We start from the raw sequence: 18346 nt of genomic DNA, 5'->3' as shown, positions 1-18346 counted from the left end.
CACACTCTTATTTTGTTTTCATCATAATTATAAGCACCCCCTTGCATTATTTCATCAACATCATTAAACACCAATCATCATATTCCCAGTTCTCAATGTCAAATGTAATGACTGACTTGTGTTAAATTCAATTTGATTTTGAGAAATTGGAGAATTTTTAAGGGACAAAGAATAAGACACCAAGGACATGAAATGAGCAAGAGATAAAGGGAGCAATAAAGTGAGTTTTCAGAAAATGGCAGGTAGTTATATAGAATAGGGAATAACTCAAAAACAAAAGAAGAATATGACATATGAAACTCAGTTCGCAAATGTTAGAGCCCTACTTCAAGAACTTATAAGCTATGCTACCTGGAACGCCATACGGTTCGGAACGTGGGACGGGAACGGGAACGGGAACGTGGAACACTAACTAAGCCACTAAGGTGACTCCGGGACGATGGTACAATAATTATAATTTATTATTAAATATATAGGAATAGTTTAAATAAAACAGAAAATTAAAAATTAAGAAATGTAAAGAGAAAAAAGAAAAATAACTAGATAGAAAACAAAAGCAAGCTTTAAACATTAATTCAAAAAAAAAAAGGAAATTTTGAAGAATAAAATGCCACGTGCTTGTTTTTGGAAACATATTGCATGCAAAGTTGGTAAAACTAAAAGAGAGGTAAATGAAAAGAAGTTTAAAGAAAGGTAAATAAAAAGAAATAAGCCAAGCCCACTTTATAGCCCACTCATAATTGTCAAGTATAAGGACATAAGGTAGGGTAAAACCTTAAAGCACACCAGCCGCCGCCCAAGTTGACCAGTTAGATTTTCTAACGTTTTTCTCTCTTTATTTCCTACTATTTTTCTGTTCATCTTTAAGTTCTCTTTTCTTCTCTTATTTATGGCTCAATTATCAAATCTTTATGGACAGACAATTGTTTTCTGGGTCGAGGCTTTTGACGATTTGGTACGCGATCCATGGTGACCCGGTACGCAACCATTCCGCGTTTTGGGTCGACCGCCCCGGATCGGAAAACAGCCGGATGTCCCACAATACGGGTGACATAGCTAAAAAGTGACACCGTGAATGAATTTGAACTCTATTTGCAAAAGCTATTTTAGGAACACAAAGCAACATCCTTGGAGGAGATAATAATATCCCGTGATAATTTACTTACAATGGTTTTCCATCAACCATGGTTTACTTAATTTGCTGGCGTTTGAGAACTCAAGCTCAAGTTAAGGAGGGTACATTATCGATAGTTGGATTTGAAAAAGGGGGTGCTTTTACAAAACTTATATGATCAAGCATTAACCGGACATATGATCAAGCATTAAACAGGACATATAAGACAGTTCTGAAAATAGCATGGACTTATGGAGTGTTCTTACAGAATTTCCCAAGAAAAAAGGAGGGTCATGTGATGTAAAGAGAGATACACAAATGGGAAGTTGTTTTTTAGTACAAGACCATGGAGGAAGCATTAGTATTTGTTTCTTGTAGTCTAATCTTTTACTAAAGGAAAATGTGATGTCGATGTAAGGACATATTTATGTCCATACAAAAGTGATATAACCAAAACAATCGTTTCCAAATATAACCAAAACAGTCTTTTCCAAATTTGAGGAGATAGCAACTTTGAATTAGGTGGTCATTATTGTCTTTCAAATTAAGGATCTAACCAAAAGTCTTTTCCAAATATAAGTATGAAGAATACCTTTTAGGATATTGTCCGAATGACCGTCAAGCCAAGCCACATTAAAGGCATAAACAGGAAGTACTCAAGTTACAAAAATCTAAAAATGACACCAATGGTTCATTCGTATACATAAGGAAGGCCAAGAAACTAAGCTCATGTCATTGAGCTACCGTGAAGCAACTTTTATACAAAGTCAAAAAAAAGTGAATTAAAGGTCTAAGACCAAATCCTTCACTCCAAGTCTCCAACCAAAAAAGGGCCACCAAGATTGTAACACCCCGCTAATTCTTGGTTTTAAAATATTTATATAACATGAGCCATGATTGGGGCATAATTTTTTTATTGATCCTTTCTATGAAACTTCTCATTTGACATCCTTTTTCTCTATCCTAATCATCATTATGTAAAATTGTGGTAATGTTTGTGATCGCGGTAACGAAACGATGATGTGGTAACGAAAGAGACGTGGTCATTGTAACGACTAAATATCGGTTAAATCATAAGATATCCCTTGATACGGCCCAAAACTTGGTTTTTTACACCTTTACAGTGCGGAAAATATTGGTTCGCCTTTTTCCTTTACAAAGTGGCAGATGCGATGCGATGCGGCTAAGTTTCATTATCTTGATCTTAAGGCTTGATCATAATGTAGAACAAAACTCGATAACATTGTAAAAAATAAATGAATCAGAAGTCTGATGCAATGTAACCAAGATCGAGAAATGATTTAAAAAGCGAAACACTACATGTAAAGATAAATTCTAACGGTCATCCACGTGAATTTTCCTTCTCCATTGATCTTAATTTTCAATTATCTCAACATGTAAATCAAAATTCTTCATATTATTTCCTACTATTTCCTTCCCAAACAATCTTCAACAGTTGTCTTTCATCTTATCCTCAACACACGCGAGTATGCAACACCTAAACCTTTTCTTATGTCTCCTTAGAAATTTATCCCTCGAAGTGGAATTGAAATCTTTTAGACTTTTACTTTACAAAATTTCTCTATTTTACAACTTTATAATATCAAGAACAAAAATATTAGCCCCTTCAAGAGTCCAGATTCAATAGTAACATCGGAAGTTCAATTTTCAAGTTCTCTTATCTCCAATCTTCATATTTGGTTAGTAAGTTTTTGTTGCTATTTTCAAGTTGTTCCAATTTTTTGTGTGACAAGCATTTGGGCTCCATGATTCCCTCTAATACTAGGTTGATCATAAAGGGATTCGGGTAGCAAAATGCATATAAACGTGTCTCATCAACTTGCATCGCAACTGACAATCCGTATGACCCGATTTGTAGTTGGATGGCCAAACCCTTTGACCTCGATGATACTAGTCTAATGTCAGGCCGTCTAATCCCTAGTGAACAACATGCAAGTCACAACACATTGGCATGATTATATTGAGATATTTATACACCGACGGTCACAGTGTCTAATTTACACCGCGTTTTTCATCCATCTTGCAAAAGATGTCAAATTGTCAATAAAACAAGATTCACTTGTACACAATCATTACTTCGCTAGTTTCATATCATGTGAACACCACGATTCTCCTTTAGATTATTTAAACTCCACTTTTTATTAATGCATGCTCTACACAAAAGTATGCTATAGAGGAGAAAAATTCAATAGAAACTAGAGGATATAACATACCCTGAGATATCATCCTTCCGCGATAAAACATAAATGGCTCGCTCTAAAACAGAAGTAATCCTTTCACTCATTTGTATAGCCTGAACAGAGAAACTGCATAAAAAGATTTGACATTTTAGTTTCTAGACACAATCCAATACTTTCCTAAAAGATATTCAACTACCTGATTAGTATACCAAAACTTAAGTTCGGAGAAAAAATTACTTGTAGTTTACATGACTCAGCGTAGGGAAATGGTGACTCCCTTTATCAACATCAATCTTGTGAAATGGATTCAGTACTTCTTCAAATTGTGGGATCCGTGTATGTTCAAAAACATGATCAATTTTTGTAAACCATCGCTCAAGTTCATCGGCTTGAAGCTTAAATTCTGAAAAGAAACACTAAATTAACAATTTTTATACATAAAAAAATCAACATCTTGAACAAACTCAAAATTCAAAAGATAGGTACCTTGATTTCCTTTTCCTTCAAATCCAATGAAAATGAAATTCACTGGAACTGGAAAATGCATAGAATCGACTTCCTGAAGATTTAAATAATTTGCAAGGTTCCCTACAACAAATTTAATTAATAACAACCTATTCATCAGTTATGGAGATCTCATGTAGAGTTGATCATTGTTAGGCTGCTCGCCAGAATCGGTCCACCCGCCTCGAAAAATGACAGGGCTTGGACAGCATTTTCAAAAAAGATCAAAGCACAGTCGGGCCAAGCCCAAGAAGATAGGCACAAAAAAATTATGTGCATGTAATCATACCCACCCACTTATATATATATTTTATTTAAGTTCTATACAACAATTATTAAGAAAGAGACTTTTGAAATATTTGTGTTTTGGATTATATTTATTTTATAGATTGTTGGTTTTGTCTTTTAAAATTATATTAGTAAACTTTTGTTTTAGACTTAGAAGTTTGTTATTGTACAATGTATTGATAAAGATTAGAAGGTTATTTATCTAGTTTTTAAAAGGAGTCCTTGGATGATTCTTCTCTCGTCTGGTTCGTTGTTATTTCCAATTGAGCAACTATTAGTTTAGGCATTCTTCAACAGTCAAAAAAAAAAAGAAAAAAAGAAAAAAAGGTTGCAAATTCGTTCAAGTGAAATAATCATTTAATTGGTGTTGGTTTATACAATTTCTATGCATAGTTGTTTTCCCAAGTTTTAAATTTGTTCCTTCAAGTTGCCACAAGGAAAAGGTTATGAAAACATGGGAGAAATTGAATTTGTTTTTAACCTTGAAAAATGATATTTGTGCTTAACATCACAACAAGACATTCTTATTAAAAAAACATGTTTACGCGTAAGACTAGTTTACTAAGAAGAAGGATGGGTAGGGCAAACAAAGTAAACCCGCTAAGGCGAGCGAGCTATTGAAATATTTGGTCCACGGGTAATTTTTTTGAGGCAAGTTGTAGCCGGCCTAAATCCTACCCTGAACACCTCTAGTTTCATGTAATCAATAATAATCTTAATCATTTAAGGGTTTCAAGAAAAAAAATAAATAAAAAAACTATACATCTCAAAAGTGGCATCACTACATTGAGGACGCAATATAGGTCGCGACAACCACGAAAGCATCATTGATGGCAAAAGTGGCTTCACAGTCGTTACTGCAAATATGACCACATGAGAGAATTTGCATATGCTCCCGAGTGTAATATTTCCCTCCACCAGCCCATATGTTTTTCTCATCACTTCGATCAGTATTGCAACACTAGATTCTCTCATATATGTTCATCCTCAAATTCCCCCTAGCTCTATCAAGAAACTTTGTTTCCCCACCTCCTTTGATACAGTGGTGGTACTTGTGCAATGAAGGTAATGGGAATTATGGCTTATGGTTCCTGCTAGCCCACACTTTTCTCTTAGAAATTACCACAAGTTGTTCTCCGTCCTTTATGTCCAATTCAGTGTCACACGATTCCGGGTTTGCTTTAACTCGTTACACGGATTCGGGTTTTTGATTCGCTAATTGGCATGTTTGTTGTTCGTTCGGTTGGGATGTATGGTTTGATTTTTAGATTCGTGATTCGTCCATTTGATTTGCTGTAGTTTTTTTCCATTATATTATTTAAAATAAAATTTATATAACTAGTTCTTTTATATGTTTATAATTTATCAATTATTTAACAGATTAAAGAAAATGAACCACACTTCATTTTACTTGTTTGAAGCCAATGGTCTTGTCAATCACACACTAAACAAAGACCGTTGAAAAAGTCATGTCAATATGCGAAAATCTAAGAGGAAAATATGTACTTTGAATAATACCAAGAGTGACCATCTTTAAAAAAGTTAAGTTATCCAGCCATTTAAAAAACAAATCAATTGATTCCTTATTGACTCTTTTAAGTCCCAAGACTAATAGTTTTCATTTCCTAAGCAAAAAACTTCAAGTGTTCTTCCTCACATGTTCAACATGCGAGCAACAAAGTTGTAAACCCTAACCTAGATTCCACTCGCAAAAGACCAAAAAGCTATACCAGATCCTCCTTCCATCGTTCAAAGTAATATCTTCATCATTAAAAAGCATACCTACTTCATATATCAGATATGGAATGTATATGAAGATAGAAGTCAAGCATAGAATGTATAACTTATATCCTCATTGTATGAAGGATGTTGCTTCTTGGTTTGAGTTCTAAGCTTTGTATTTAACGCTTTGCCTGTTGGTGTCTGTAATGGCTTCGTTTTGGAATAAAATTTCTTTTCTTCCAAGAAAAAATAGCATACCTACTTATTACTTCATCCTCCAATAAATTTCATCTTTATACTCTTTGTTGCACATTATCTACACCACAAGTTAACCAAAACAAATACTTAACAGTGATGTCATAAATTGACTTGCACAATGGTGACTATCACACTACCAAATCGATTTGTAGAGTCAAATTCCCATTGACATGTTACTCATTTCAAGAATCCATATGGTATTGCCTCCAAACTTAATCACAGTTCTAATACCTTTACGTTAGCATACGTTAAGTCTCAGCATCTAATCACCAAATTTAATTTTTGTGCACAAAGGTACATTATATATCATAGAGAGAGCACATAAGTCATCATAATAATACATCCTGTATCAGGTCCATAGGCATCATTTACAACCGTCAATCAATAACTTTTTAAAACTAGAAACAGCCTCTTACTTATTGCAAGCGTAATGCTGCGTACATTGTATTGCCCCTAGGGAAAACCTACTTAAGAGGCATCAAGGCGGTGCAATCTTGTTTTACTCAAGGAAATTTCTTTCAGAATGATAGGTGAACAGAAGAAGAAACATCAGTAGACGACTAGGAGTCGTCAAAAAATATCAATGAGAAAACAATAGAAATCCAATTACAGAACCCGTATAACAGGCAAAGCACCGAAGCATGGTAAATTACTTATTCGAAAACCACATAACTAATTGTACTATAAACCATATAATTCTTTTCCTATGTAAACCCAACAAATTGTATCCTCCCAAAAGTAGGAAAATCTAACATGCAAATGCAAAAAATCATAAGGCAGGATCTCAAATAATATGTTACAACAACAACAAAATGAATGTCGTAATTCATGGAAAGAATCATACAAAAAAGTATATCCTCCTTGGACCTAGGGACAAACTCTTAAAAACATACTATGGTAAAATAATAGTGCTGAGTATTAGACAGAATGTAAAATCAAATATGACTTATGGCAAAGCTCAAAGCGAACAGAAACATCGAGTATCGATAAGAAATACTACCTGCCTTCGAGTAGTTAAGGGCTCCACTCTTTCCAGGAACGGATGCTTCCAAATCATCAATATCTAAACAGTGATGATCACCATAATGAAAGAGCATCAAAAAAATTTCTCAACATAGGACAAGTGTACTAAAATAAAAAAAATCAACAAATAACCATGTAGACTCACCACCATGTAACACAGATTCAGTCCAGAATCTGCTATTTGCTTTGAGATTAAACAAAGAAAACACTGATGAAATCCCCCTTTTACGATGCGTAGGAGATCCCTGCAACCCTGGAGCCAACATCTGACCCAATTTTCCAAAGCATCATGATAAATTCCAGAAAGAAAGTGAAATTTAAAGACATAAGTTTGATTGAGCAAGAAAGTACAAAATCCCCATGATGGTCTACTAAGGATGGCTTCTATCATTCAATCATATGAGTTAATATTCAGAACCAACTATGAAAAAGGAGACAATAAGGCATTCAAGAAAATCTAATCAAGTAAGCAAGAGATCACATTTCACATCACAAAAGAAACCAAAAGGAACCCCTCAATACAGAGAAAAGTAAAACCCTACTCCTAAACTCCGTGCTTCATCACCAAGCCAATGATTTAAGCCTAGTACGTTGTATCAGTTTTGCACTTTTAAATTCTAAATTATCCTTAGCAACAAATGAAACCGGATCCAAGCTGATCTGGATCCTTATTTTCAGCTTTCAGGACACAATCCTGAGTTCCAACCTACTGGTTGATATCTCCTCTTCTTCCTATTCTCAACCTACTTACGAAAGCAAATCTTATTATCTTTGCCAACCTAATGATCACATCCATTAACACTGGAGAGGTTAACAAACAAGCGATATTGGAGTAGCAAGATTAAATTAGGCTAATAAATTGTCCATTGGACAAGTAATTCTTATTCAAACCTTTTAACCTTCTTTATTTTCAGTCACAAATTGGACCCCTGACAAAATCTTTTATAACAGTTGATCCAAAGATAAGTCCTCTGTCCCATGAACTTGTTGCCTTTTTTGGAAGTCCTTGGTTTTTCCTCATTCATGCACAAACCCCAATTTTTTGGGATTAAGGCTCTGGCATTCTTGTGATGCACAAACCCAAATTTGTTACTTGTTTAACTTGGCTTGGAGGTACAACATAGAGGTTGACATGTTGCATGGTGTTGCACGGATTTTAAGTCTAAGGTTCTGTTTTTGGACATGAGTTTGAAAGGTCCAAGATTTAATTGCTTTTGCTTCATTTACTTTGATTATTTCAGCATGTAATAATGTTAATGACTAGAGATCACTTGTAATTAATGTAAGCAATACTTTGGCTGGTTGTTGCTGATTATTGCTCTTTACAGGCTTAATTATGGAGTTAATTGGGAGCCTATTTAGTTTCGTACCTCTTCAGCTTGTTGGAAAGTTCTTGGCTCTTTAAGTATGAACACCTTATCTTTCTTTGATGTTCCATTGATCTATTTAAAGGGACCATCGCATGACTAAAAATCAGAGTTGCTGAATACAAAAGAAAACCTTGTGTTATATTGCTTGATCTTTGCGTCTGCCCAAAGAACAAGCAAACCCTTTGATAATCTGAGGTTGTCTTGAGTATCAAACTTAGGGAAGATTGAGTGAATCTTGTCTCAGGCCTAACACCCCAAATCATTGAGTTAGTTCTTGTAGTTGATCTTATCTTAATTTGTGTGCACAACAAAACAGTATATTGAAGCTAATCTCATTTTCCTTTAGTTTTAATTCGCCATCCAACATTGGGAGAGTGTTTTAAGACTTAAATCAATGATTAAAGAACTAAGAACAAGATTATGTTGTACTTTTCCTTGAAAAGATAACCCATCTAGAATAAATGGATTACAAATAACAATCCTTGTCGTAAAAGTACTAAAATTGGACAAATTAATATGAACACATGAGATAAGCCCTTCAATACAAAGAGTGAGTCGATATAACAGCTAGAAAGTTTGATTTGGGTCTTTTACTTGTATAATCGATGCTTTGGGCTAAGGCTAATAGCTTGTTTTCAGATTTTGCTCTAGATGACCTTTGTAGCAATGAATGAAGAATCTTAATGTAATTTTCTTGTATTCTGGAGATTCCTTATCTCTTATCATGTGACTTTACTTTATTTATCAATAAATTTTTCCTAATCAAAACAATTCTACAAACTATTGTTGAAAATCATAATGCAATTATTAACAATTCAGAAATATCACCAATTGCACATTAGGTTTTCAATTTTGGAAAGAGCACATATATTGTCTTCTTATCACAACAACAATAATGATAAATCTTTAATCAATTGTTGACTAGATGAAATATGGTATGAAACATGGGATGAGAACGACGGTACCAATATCCTTTTTTTAATATTTTCCAAAACATATTCCCACCGACTCAATGAAACTGTATCATTTGCTAGTCTTTCATCAAACATTCTTAATCAGTATTATATTAATAATCATAGCAAGTGGAATATTATTAGATTCGTCTCAATTTATATTTTATTAATAATTAAATTTTGAATTTTGTTATCATGCACAAATAAAATGCATTCGCTAACGTACAAAAAGTAAATGGGACAATTGCATTGAGCTGGTGGGAGTATAAGTATAAAACTATGTTTTTTGAAGAGTCTATGGACAAATAAGTATAAACAAAACATAAAAAATAAAAATAAAAGAGACTCTAAGTTTTTTTTTAAAAAAAAAAAAAAAAAAAAAAAAAAAAAAAAAAAAAAGTGGATCATAGTGGAAGACTTATCACTTCATCAATAGCAATAGTAGCTAGTAAATTAATGTTAGTATAAGAAAATGATTGGTACAGTAGCACCTCTGTTGGACCTCTTAAGTTTTGATGATGACTACACTTAAGCAAATATGTGTTTTGAGATTGTGTGCAGGTCGATATCCGATTGTAATTATGATCGTTGATAGTACCTATGGCTTAGTTCATGGGAAAGTACGTGTCAAAAGGATTCAAGAGATGTTAGAAGAGTATATCACTTGGGATGTAAAATGGAGACAGGAAGTCTACTGTTCCCAGGTTGGATGTTCTAGCAAAACTGGAATTTGGAGACAGCGCACTGTTCCCAAACTGAAGTCAGCTTACGTTAACTAATAAATTCTAATTTTTATTTTTTAGTTAATGTATTAATTAAATTAATTTGTTGCATTTATTTATTATAGTTAATTGGCAAAAGGTTTTCTAAAATTATTTTACGTGTGATTTTCTAAAAATAATCCTTTATTTTAGGATCTATATTTAGTAAGTAATTGAATTTACTAAATATAGGAACAGCAGTTAGGTCTTAACTATTTTTAGAATAACCGATTCTAATCATAGTAATAAGTAATCGTTTCTTAAAATAGTAATAGATAACCGTTTTCTAAAAATAGTAATAGGTAACCGTTTCTATTTTTAGTAAAGACCAACTGTTTCTATTTTTAGTAAAGACCAACCGTTTCTATATTTAGCATAAAGTTCCAGCCGTTATTATGGGAACAGGAGCTATTGCTGAAGAAACTACTGCTTAAGGGAACAGCGTTTATTGTTATTTTAACCGTATGCTTGACTTATTCAAGTCTTGTGGAAATAACCGTTTGGAAGTTTAATCCACATTATTCCCATGATCTTTTGATAAGGAATAATGGATTGGAATATTTCTTTATTCTTTGAGATTTTATTTTTTATAAATAGCTAATGAATTCGGCTGTTCCTATGCATGTATTAAGGGTTTTAACGTATGAACTTTATTTTTTTTCATGCGTTTATTTTTGGAATTTCGACAAGAAATATTTTGCTTTTAAAATTGCCAATAATTCATAATATTTTCTTGTGCAACTTATTGATTTTATTTTAGAGAATTATATTCCTTTATGTAAGGGTTTTTGAGAGTACTTGTAATTAGACTCGGGTGAGTCTAAGGGGGAATTTCATAGCTTTGAGTGAAGCTAGTGTGGAGTTTAGCTTTTAGTAAAGCTAAGTTTGTTGCTTTGAGTGAAGCAATTTGAGAGAGAAGAGTTGGCCTAGTTGATTCGCTTTGAGTGAAGTAAGGTGTTTATTGTAATTGTAACGAGTTGCCTTAAACATAGTGGAAAATTTAGAAATCCCAAGGGGTCGTGGTTTTTCCTTCTATTTAGGCCTAGAAGGTTTCCACGTAAAAATCGTTTGTCTCTTTTATTATTTTGCTCTAAGTTTAAGTTTTATTTATTTTATTCAATTCCGTAAAAACAGGGCAAAAACGCTTAAACTAGTAACAACAACAATTCACCCCCCCTCTTGTTGCTGTTCCCGTTCCTAATTGAGTCAACAACCTCAACAGTCATATAGTTGTAAAATAGTAAAAAAAATAAAATAAAATAAAAACAAGTGGAAATATTCAAGCACATGCAAGTATTCCTTGTGCAAAGGAAGAATGAAGAAGGAACATATTGTTTAACGAAACAAATTCAATCGCGAACGGACAACATCACACAAAACGAAATTCAATAAAATATGAGAAACAAAAACGAGACAAGTTAATTTTGAGTTTTATAAACAAGGAAACGAAATTTAATCTACTGTTACAAAACTAAATACATTATATTAGTAAGTGGAAATCACTCACAAATCAAAACTCTTTGTAACCTTGAATTCCACTTGATCTATCCAAATAACGGAGCACAATACCCCATGCAACACCGTACCATAACTATATTGTAAAGATTTTTAGTTTTATCGGCAACTTGAGCTAACGTGATAAATAATAGGTCGAGACTACCACAAAACCATCTACATTGATATTGCAACTTCAATCAAAATCATATTTTTATTATAACCTAAATATGAAATTTATCTATCAAAAGTCAAAACCCGAGATATGAACCTCCAACATGTAAGTTATCCAGTCGTCTAAGACTCGTTTAGAACTAAGAAAGTCAATCCAATTATCATCCACATATATTCTCCTCCACCATTCATCCATATTAATTGTCATATAATCTTGCAAATCTCAATTATTCACGTCATTCTTAATTGTTGTTATTAATGTCATCCTCAACCTAACTATTCCTCTTCTAAACACCAATCTTCCGCTTTTGCAATAGGTACAATTTTTTGATCTTCTTTGCATATAATCAAACCTCAAGACCCTCTTGTGTCATGATTTTTAATCTTTAAGGTTGCTCAATATCTTTATGTATTAAGCTACCCAGCTACCCCCAATTTCCTACACCGGTTTGTTCACCAAAAGCAAAATATTCATAGCAAGTGGCCGCAACTATCAATTTCGGTAGCCCACCAAATCATATGTTTAACATATTGGACCAAATATATGTCACGACTAATTTGAGAAGATGGGAGTATTAAATTAATTCAAAAGAATAAGAGATATTGTTAATTGTTCTTCAACTACGCAATTGGAAACCAAGATAATAATTAGGTATCCTCTTCAGAAATTCTACATCAACGTAGTAATATATCAGAGTATTAAGAATGCTTAACTAAGAGTTGTCCAAACCATGGACATATAACGAAATTAAAGAGACTCCTAAACCAACTTAACCTCTTTGTTATCACAAGCATTAGGTGGAATCATTTTATGCTTTGGAATGATTTGGGATAATGGGATAGAATGTAAGAAGAATCAAAAACCTAGAGTTCTAATTTCCTTTTTTCAATACCACAAAACCATACACAAGGTTTGCAATAAAATACAAAACAACAACAACAATGCCAAAGCTTATTGCCGCAAGACCGAATAAAGGAGGAGGGCAGCGGTAAATTAGTGACAATCAGCATAATAAAACTTAGTCATATCCCATAATCATGAACCTATAAAATACACCCAAATCTAGAATCAAATGTCATCATTCAATCGGCAAGCAGCTTCCACCTTCCACCCAAACCACACTAACTGAATCCATTTCTTCATCTAATTCGCGATTAGAACTGACTAACAATAAAGATGCACGCACAAAGATAAGTCATTAAAGAATGCCATTATCATATCAATAGTAATGAACAATAACACCGATGAATCCTCTTTGAAAGACAAATAACAAGCTCACCAATAAAGATCAGTAGTGCATAGATTAAAGAGTTCAGCTATCCTAAACTAACCAATAATTATATGTAAACCCAAACTAATACACCATAAAAGCTCATTTCTTTACTTACTGCCACGAAAACATGATTAATTATCAAAGGGAAGCACAATTAAAAATCGAAGCAAAATAAATCGAAATAGAAGTTGCAAAATTGAGGAGAAGGAGATTACCAGTAGAACTAGAAGGGTAAAAATGCAAAAGGAAAAGCGAGAGCGATTAGACAAGTGTTGCTGCGGCAAGATGGATCTGCCGGCGGCCATTTTTATTGCCGAGAAGAGCTTGAACCAGTATGCAGAGTATCGAAATGTAAAGAGAAGAACAATTGTGGAAAAACCGAGAAAAATGTGAGTGAGGGGATTGAAGTCACAAAGTGTAGAGAATGATTAGATTTTTGTTCTCGGAGAGTTTTTTGTTGACGTAATTTGATAATTTTGTTGGATCGTTTATATTTAGTCTTATATATAATTAAAAATTATAAAAATTTAATATTATGAATATATTCATAAGAAGAATAAAATAAGACTCAACATAATTACGGTTTTTTTTGTATAATAGTCAAAATATGTAAATTACCAAAAAAATTAATAAATAGTATAAAAGTTAATTTGATGCAATTAATATGAAACAGAGAAAGTATTTTTTATTTTGATCTGTTTTATAGAATCTATTATTTTTATATGTATATTTGTTGTGATAACTCATATTTTTTCTTTAATTCTTATCAGAATATTTCTTTTAATTTTATCTAGATCCATACATTACTCCACTTTTCCAAAAATATCATTCTATTTCATTTTCTTTATTTGGTATTCCTACTAGGCTACTACCAGAACTTATAGAAAATGTTGTAAGTCGCAAGAATTAGTTTATTAAGTTTAATTCTGTTATAGTTGAGGACTATAGTGCCCTATTAGTGGTGGTAATGTAATGGGTGCGTTACCTTAAACTAAGCTGCCCAGGAATCGGTTTGAACTCTGTCAAAACCTTGTGTCAAGGATTGTAACACCTCATCATTTTTATAACGTTATTAATTATTATTATTATCACTTTTAGATATTTTATAAATATATTAAGTTATTTTGAGTTAGTCTCAATAAATTTCATTCATATAAGAATCTAAATATTGACATATTTAGATTAAAATAGATTTGTGACTACAAACTAAAAAGGTTTGAATTAAAATTATTACTTTATTAAAATTTGTGAGCACTCGAAGGTGAATTTGCTTAGTTAGGCCTTTCAAAAAGGTGAACTTTGAAAAAAAATAAATGAATAAATAATAATAATAATAATAATAATAATAATCATGACAAAAAGGAGATGAAACCCTTGCTTCCCCACCGGCCGTCCCTCCCCCTTTCTTCTCTCTTTCTCTCACTCCCCTCTCCCTCACGATCCATTTACAGCCACGAGAACCACCTGTAGCAGATGGCCTAGCAGTAGTAACCAGCCGCGTTCCTTCCCTCCCCACCAGCAACCGTCAGGTGCACCTGAACTCCAGCAGCCAGGCAACATTGTGCAACCAGTAGGCAGCAGCAAGCTGCTGCGTTGGGCCCATCAACCACCACGACAGCCTCGGTTCACCACCACCACAACCTTCACTTACCCTCTTCACCATTTTTGCTAGTTTTAACTTTGTAAGCCATCTCCTCTCCTCCCATTTAATTCTTCTTGTTTTCAACTAAAAGGTTTATAAAGTTTATAAGTGTGATGTTGATTTTTTTGTGCTATTTTCATTAAATCTTTTTGTGGGTAAGAGTGTGTTTGATGAATTGAACATATTTAGTGATGGCCACGGTCCGGGTTGGGCCGGTTCCGGGTACATGTGGAACCTGATTCAACGTTCCGGTTCCAAACGGTTCCTTGGCGGTTCCGGCGGTTTCAACTCGCGGGTCTGACCATCGTTTCCATTCTTATTTTTCCTGTAAATATAATATAAAAATACTACAATAATGCGACCGTACCTTTGATGATTACTTGATTATTAGCGAAATTAATTGCTTGTCATCATTATTAAAATATTTACTAAAAAGAATGAAAAAAATAAATTAATAAGAAACGATAAAGATGATTAATAAAAAAAGAGGGAGAAAGTGGACTTAAATCTAGTACCCGAAGGAATACTAAAATAATATAGCTACCTTGGTCGATTTCAAAGTGATGTTTAAGATAATTATCTAATTCTAAATATGAAGTGGAGGGTGAAGAAGCAGATGATCCTACAAAACTATCATCTTGGCTTATTATGTTAGCTATTACAATATTATAATAAGCGGGACGTGCCGAGACGCTAGCACGCCTAGATGTATCGCGACTTGGGTTATATACACTAGCATAGTAATCATAAAGTTCTACTAAAAGTTTTTTACAAGTTCCAACATAATTATGTACATCACTAGGCGGGCTATTTAATGATTAGTAGTAAAATCCAATTACTTTAGTAAGGACTTCTGTCTTAAAACATGGGTCTAAAATTGTCCCAATTCCATAAATAAAAGGGAAATTAGTAAAATATGTCTTCCACTTGTCTATCATATCTGCAAGAATCGGCTTTAAATATGTGTTAGTATCATCATGCGAATGTTTAAGAAGATGATAAAAACTAGTAATACATTCACTTATTACTAAGTGGACGTTTGGTTCGTAAACATATGAAAAAATCTTAGTTGCGTGGTCATACGCTTCTAATATTTTCTGTACACCTATAGCTAGTTCCCATGTGTCATCACTTATAAAGCTATCTGTACACTCACTATAAAGTTGTCTTATTAGTTCATCTTCATCTAAACTTAAATATAAAGACATACTCAAATACCACAATATATAAATAAATAATAATTTAAAATCTAATCAATTTGAAGAATAAAATTATAAAACTAACCGATAGTTTGGAAATTAACTCGTTTACCACGAGCTTGTTTTTGTTGTTGTTGTTGTAGTTTTTCTTCATGTGATCTTGTTGATGACTTTCGAGATCTATGTATCCCAATAGGGGTCATTGGTTCCTCTTCTTGTTCTTCTTCTTCATCAATTTGTATTTCTCTTTTCACTTCTTCTGCATAATCGTGTAATTCTTGGTCGTACCCTTCTGGATTATTTGGTTCATAATTATAATTATTAATTGAAGGTGTTGTTGATACCGACGGAGTTGAAGTGGCCTTTCTTTTGGAGCTAGAACCTCCCAATGATTTTGCCACTTTAATAACTTTTTTAGAGGCTTTTTTTAAAAAAGAAGACATGATAATATTGAAATAATAATGGAATTAAGAAATAAATAATTAATTAATAGACTAATTATATAATTAACTAAATTAAGAAATAATTAAAAGACTAATTATGTAATTAAGAAATAATTAAAAAACTAATTATGTAATTAAGAGAATAATTGTGTAATTAAGTAATTAAGTAGAGAAAGTAGGAGAAGAGATGAGTTGTGAATGAAAATGATTAAAAGTGTGGTGTATTTATACAAAAAATGCCAACGACTAGTTTTTGGCCGTTTCCAAAGAACCGCTGGGTCGGGTGAACCGCCAGGTTCCGGTTCCAAGGAACTGTTGGGCCAGTTCACGGTTTCGGGGCGGTTCCTTGGAACCGGTGGTCCGGGTGAACCGGCCCGTGGTTCTTTGATCCGGTTCAAGCGGTTTTTTCCGGCGGTTTCACGGTTCCGCCGTTTGGGCCGGTTCGGAACCTGTCGTGAACGCATCTGGTTTCGGACACGGTTTCAAGCGGTTCGGTTCCGGGTAACCCGCTATGTGGCCATCACTAAAAAAAATTATGACTTAGGGTTTCGAGTGTGATTAGAAATTATGGGTTGTGTGTTGATTGTGTATTAGTTTCTTTGAATCTTAGTATGGGTAGTAATTAAAGATGTTATCTTTGAACAATAATTTGATTATGATTTAATTTAGGGATGAAATTTTAGTAGTGTGTGCATTTGTGTTATATGTTGGTGGTGCGATGATTGATTTGATAATTTCATAAGTTGTTTTAAGGTTTAATTGTGTTAGTTGTGATTATGATATATTTAGTTAGTAATGATTTTTATTATAGTTGACTATAGAAATCGTTTTAGTTTTTAATTGGAAGTAATAGTTGCTAATTGTTGTGACTTGATTGTTGTGAAATACAAATGCTCTTAGTAGGTCGTCATTGAAGTTATAAATGCATAATCTTCGTAAAGCCATGAGTATAATGTCATCGTATCGTCGATGGTTGCTAAAGTTACTTGTCGTGTTGTTGTGATTATAATTCTTTCTAGCTTTCGAGAATGTAACAAATGATATCGCGATTCGATAACTTTAAGATTTTCCTTGTCGTTATATAAGTGTTATATTAAAATTGTAATGCTTAGTTGTGATTAGTTATTTTTGGATAACGCGAACCGATATACTCAATTGGATTATGTTCGGTTGATTTAGTAGTCCCCTAGGTGAGATCCGATAGGATCACCGTAAGGGGGGTATGAGCATACTTTTGTCATTAGGCGTCGGGTGGCCGATACCGCCCCTTGATCGAAGTGCTACCATGCGGGCCTTGCAAACCCCAATATTGTGGCCTCTTCACTGGATTGGTACTCCAGTGTATTAGTTTTCTTGAAGATAGGACCCGAGAGGGTCAACTGGAGGGGGTATGAGCTCATACTTTGCCATGGGCGCCGGGTGGTCGATAACGCCCTTGGCCATATAACTATGCCATGAATAGAGAAAAGATCCACTAACTTTAAATATACTTCGAGGGAGTAGTAGTTTGAAAGAGAAATCATGAGTAAATAGAGGTGTTTAGACAGATAAGTACATTCATTATTGCTATGCTATATCTTTGTCTATCGTTTTGTTCAATGTCTCTAATTGTTATAAGTCCATTGATTACTGACGTGTATAAGTTTGTTGTTGTTCGTTCATGACTTCTTATGATGTTCCTGCTATGACACATTTGACTATGGTCATTATATTCTGCAGCAGGAGGATCATAGTTTGGCATAACAGGTATAAGAGCTTCTTTTGCTTGCCATTGGGGAAAGAGTGGAGTGCGATTATAGCAATTACTATACGATTAGCCTGACGTTGTAGCTCTTTTGTTAATTGTTAAGTTTTGGGTTGTATAATCACTTTTTTTTGGAGCCATGTGATTCCTTGTAAAGTTATAGTCCGCAGCGTAGTTTCTGG

The 18346-nt window shown here is 33.6% G+C and overlaps 1 protein-coding gene across 1 annotated transcript in view; it reads right to left on the bottom strand.

The window, feature by feature from the left end:
* Positions 1-13585, bottom strand: part of LOC130798252 (uncharacterized) — a 28891-nt gene extending 15306 nt beyond the window's left edge. The window contains exons 1-6 of the mRNA XM_057661165.1: positions 13352-13585; positions 7256-7376; positions 7088-7150; positions 3802-3903; positions 3553-3718; positions 3349-3441 (exon numbers count right to left, since the gene is read on the bottom strand). Coding sequence (XP_057517148.1) covers positions 3349-3441; positions 3553-3718; positions 3802-3903; positions 7088-7150; positions 7256-7376; positions 13352-13441 — 635 coding nt within the window. The 5' untranslated portion in view covers positions 13442-13585. The remainder of the gene's footprint in view (positions 1-3348; positions 3442-3552; positions 3719-3801; positions 3904-7087; positions 7151-7255; positions 7377-13351) is intronic.
* Positions 13586-18346: the final 4761 nt, after the last annotated feature.

The sequence above is a fragment of the Amaranthus tricolor genome, chromosome 13 (assembly GCF_026212465.1).
Source record: "Amaranthus tricolor cultivar Red isolate AtriRed21 chromosome 13, ASM2621246v1, whole genome shotgun sequence".
Taxonomy (NCBI): domain Eukaryota; kingdom Viridiplantae; phylum Streptophyta; class Magnoliopsida; order Caryophyllales; family Amaranthaceae; genus Amaranthus; species Amaranthus tricolor.
The sequence above is the reverse complement of the archived record's forward strand: the minus strand, read 5'-3'. Positions and strand labels throughout refer to the sequence as shown.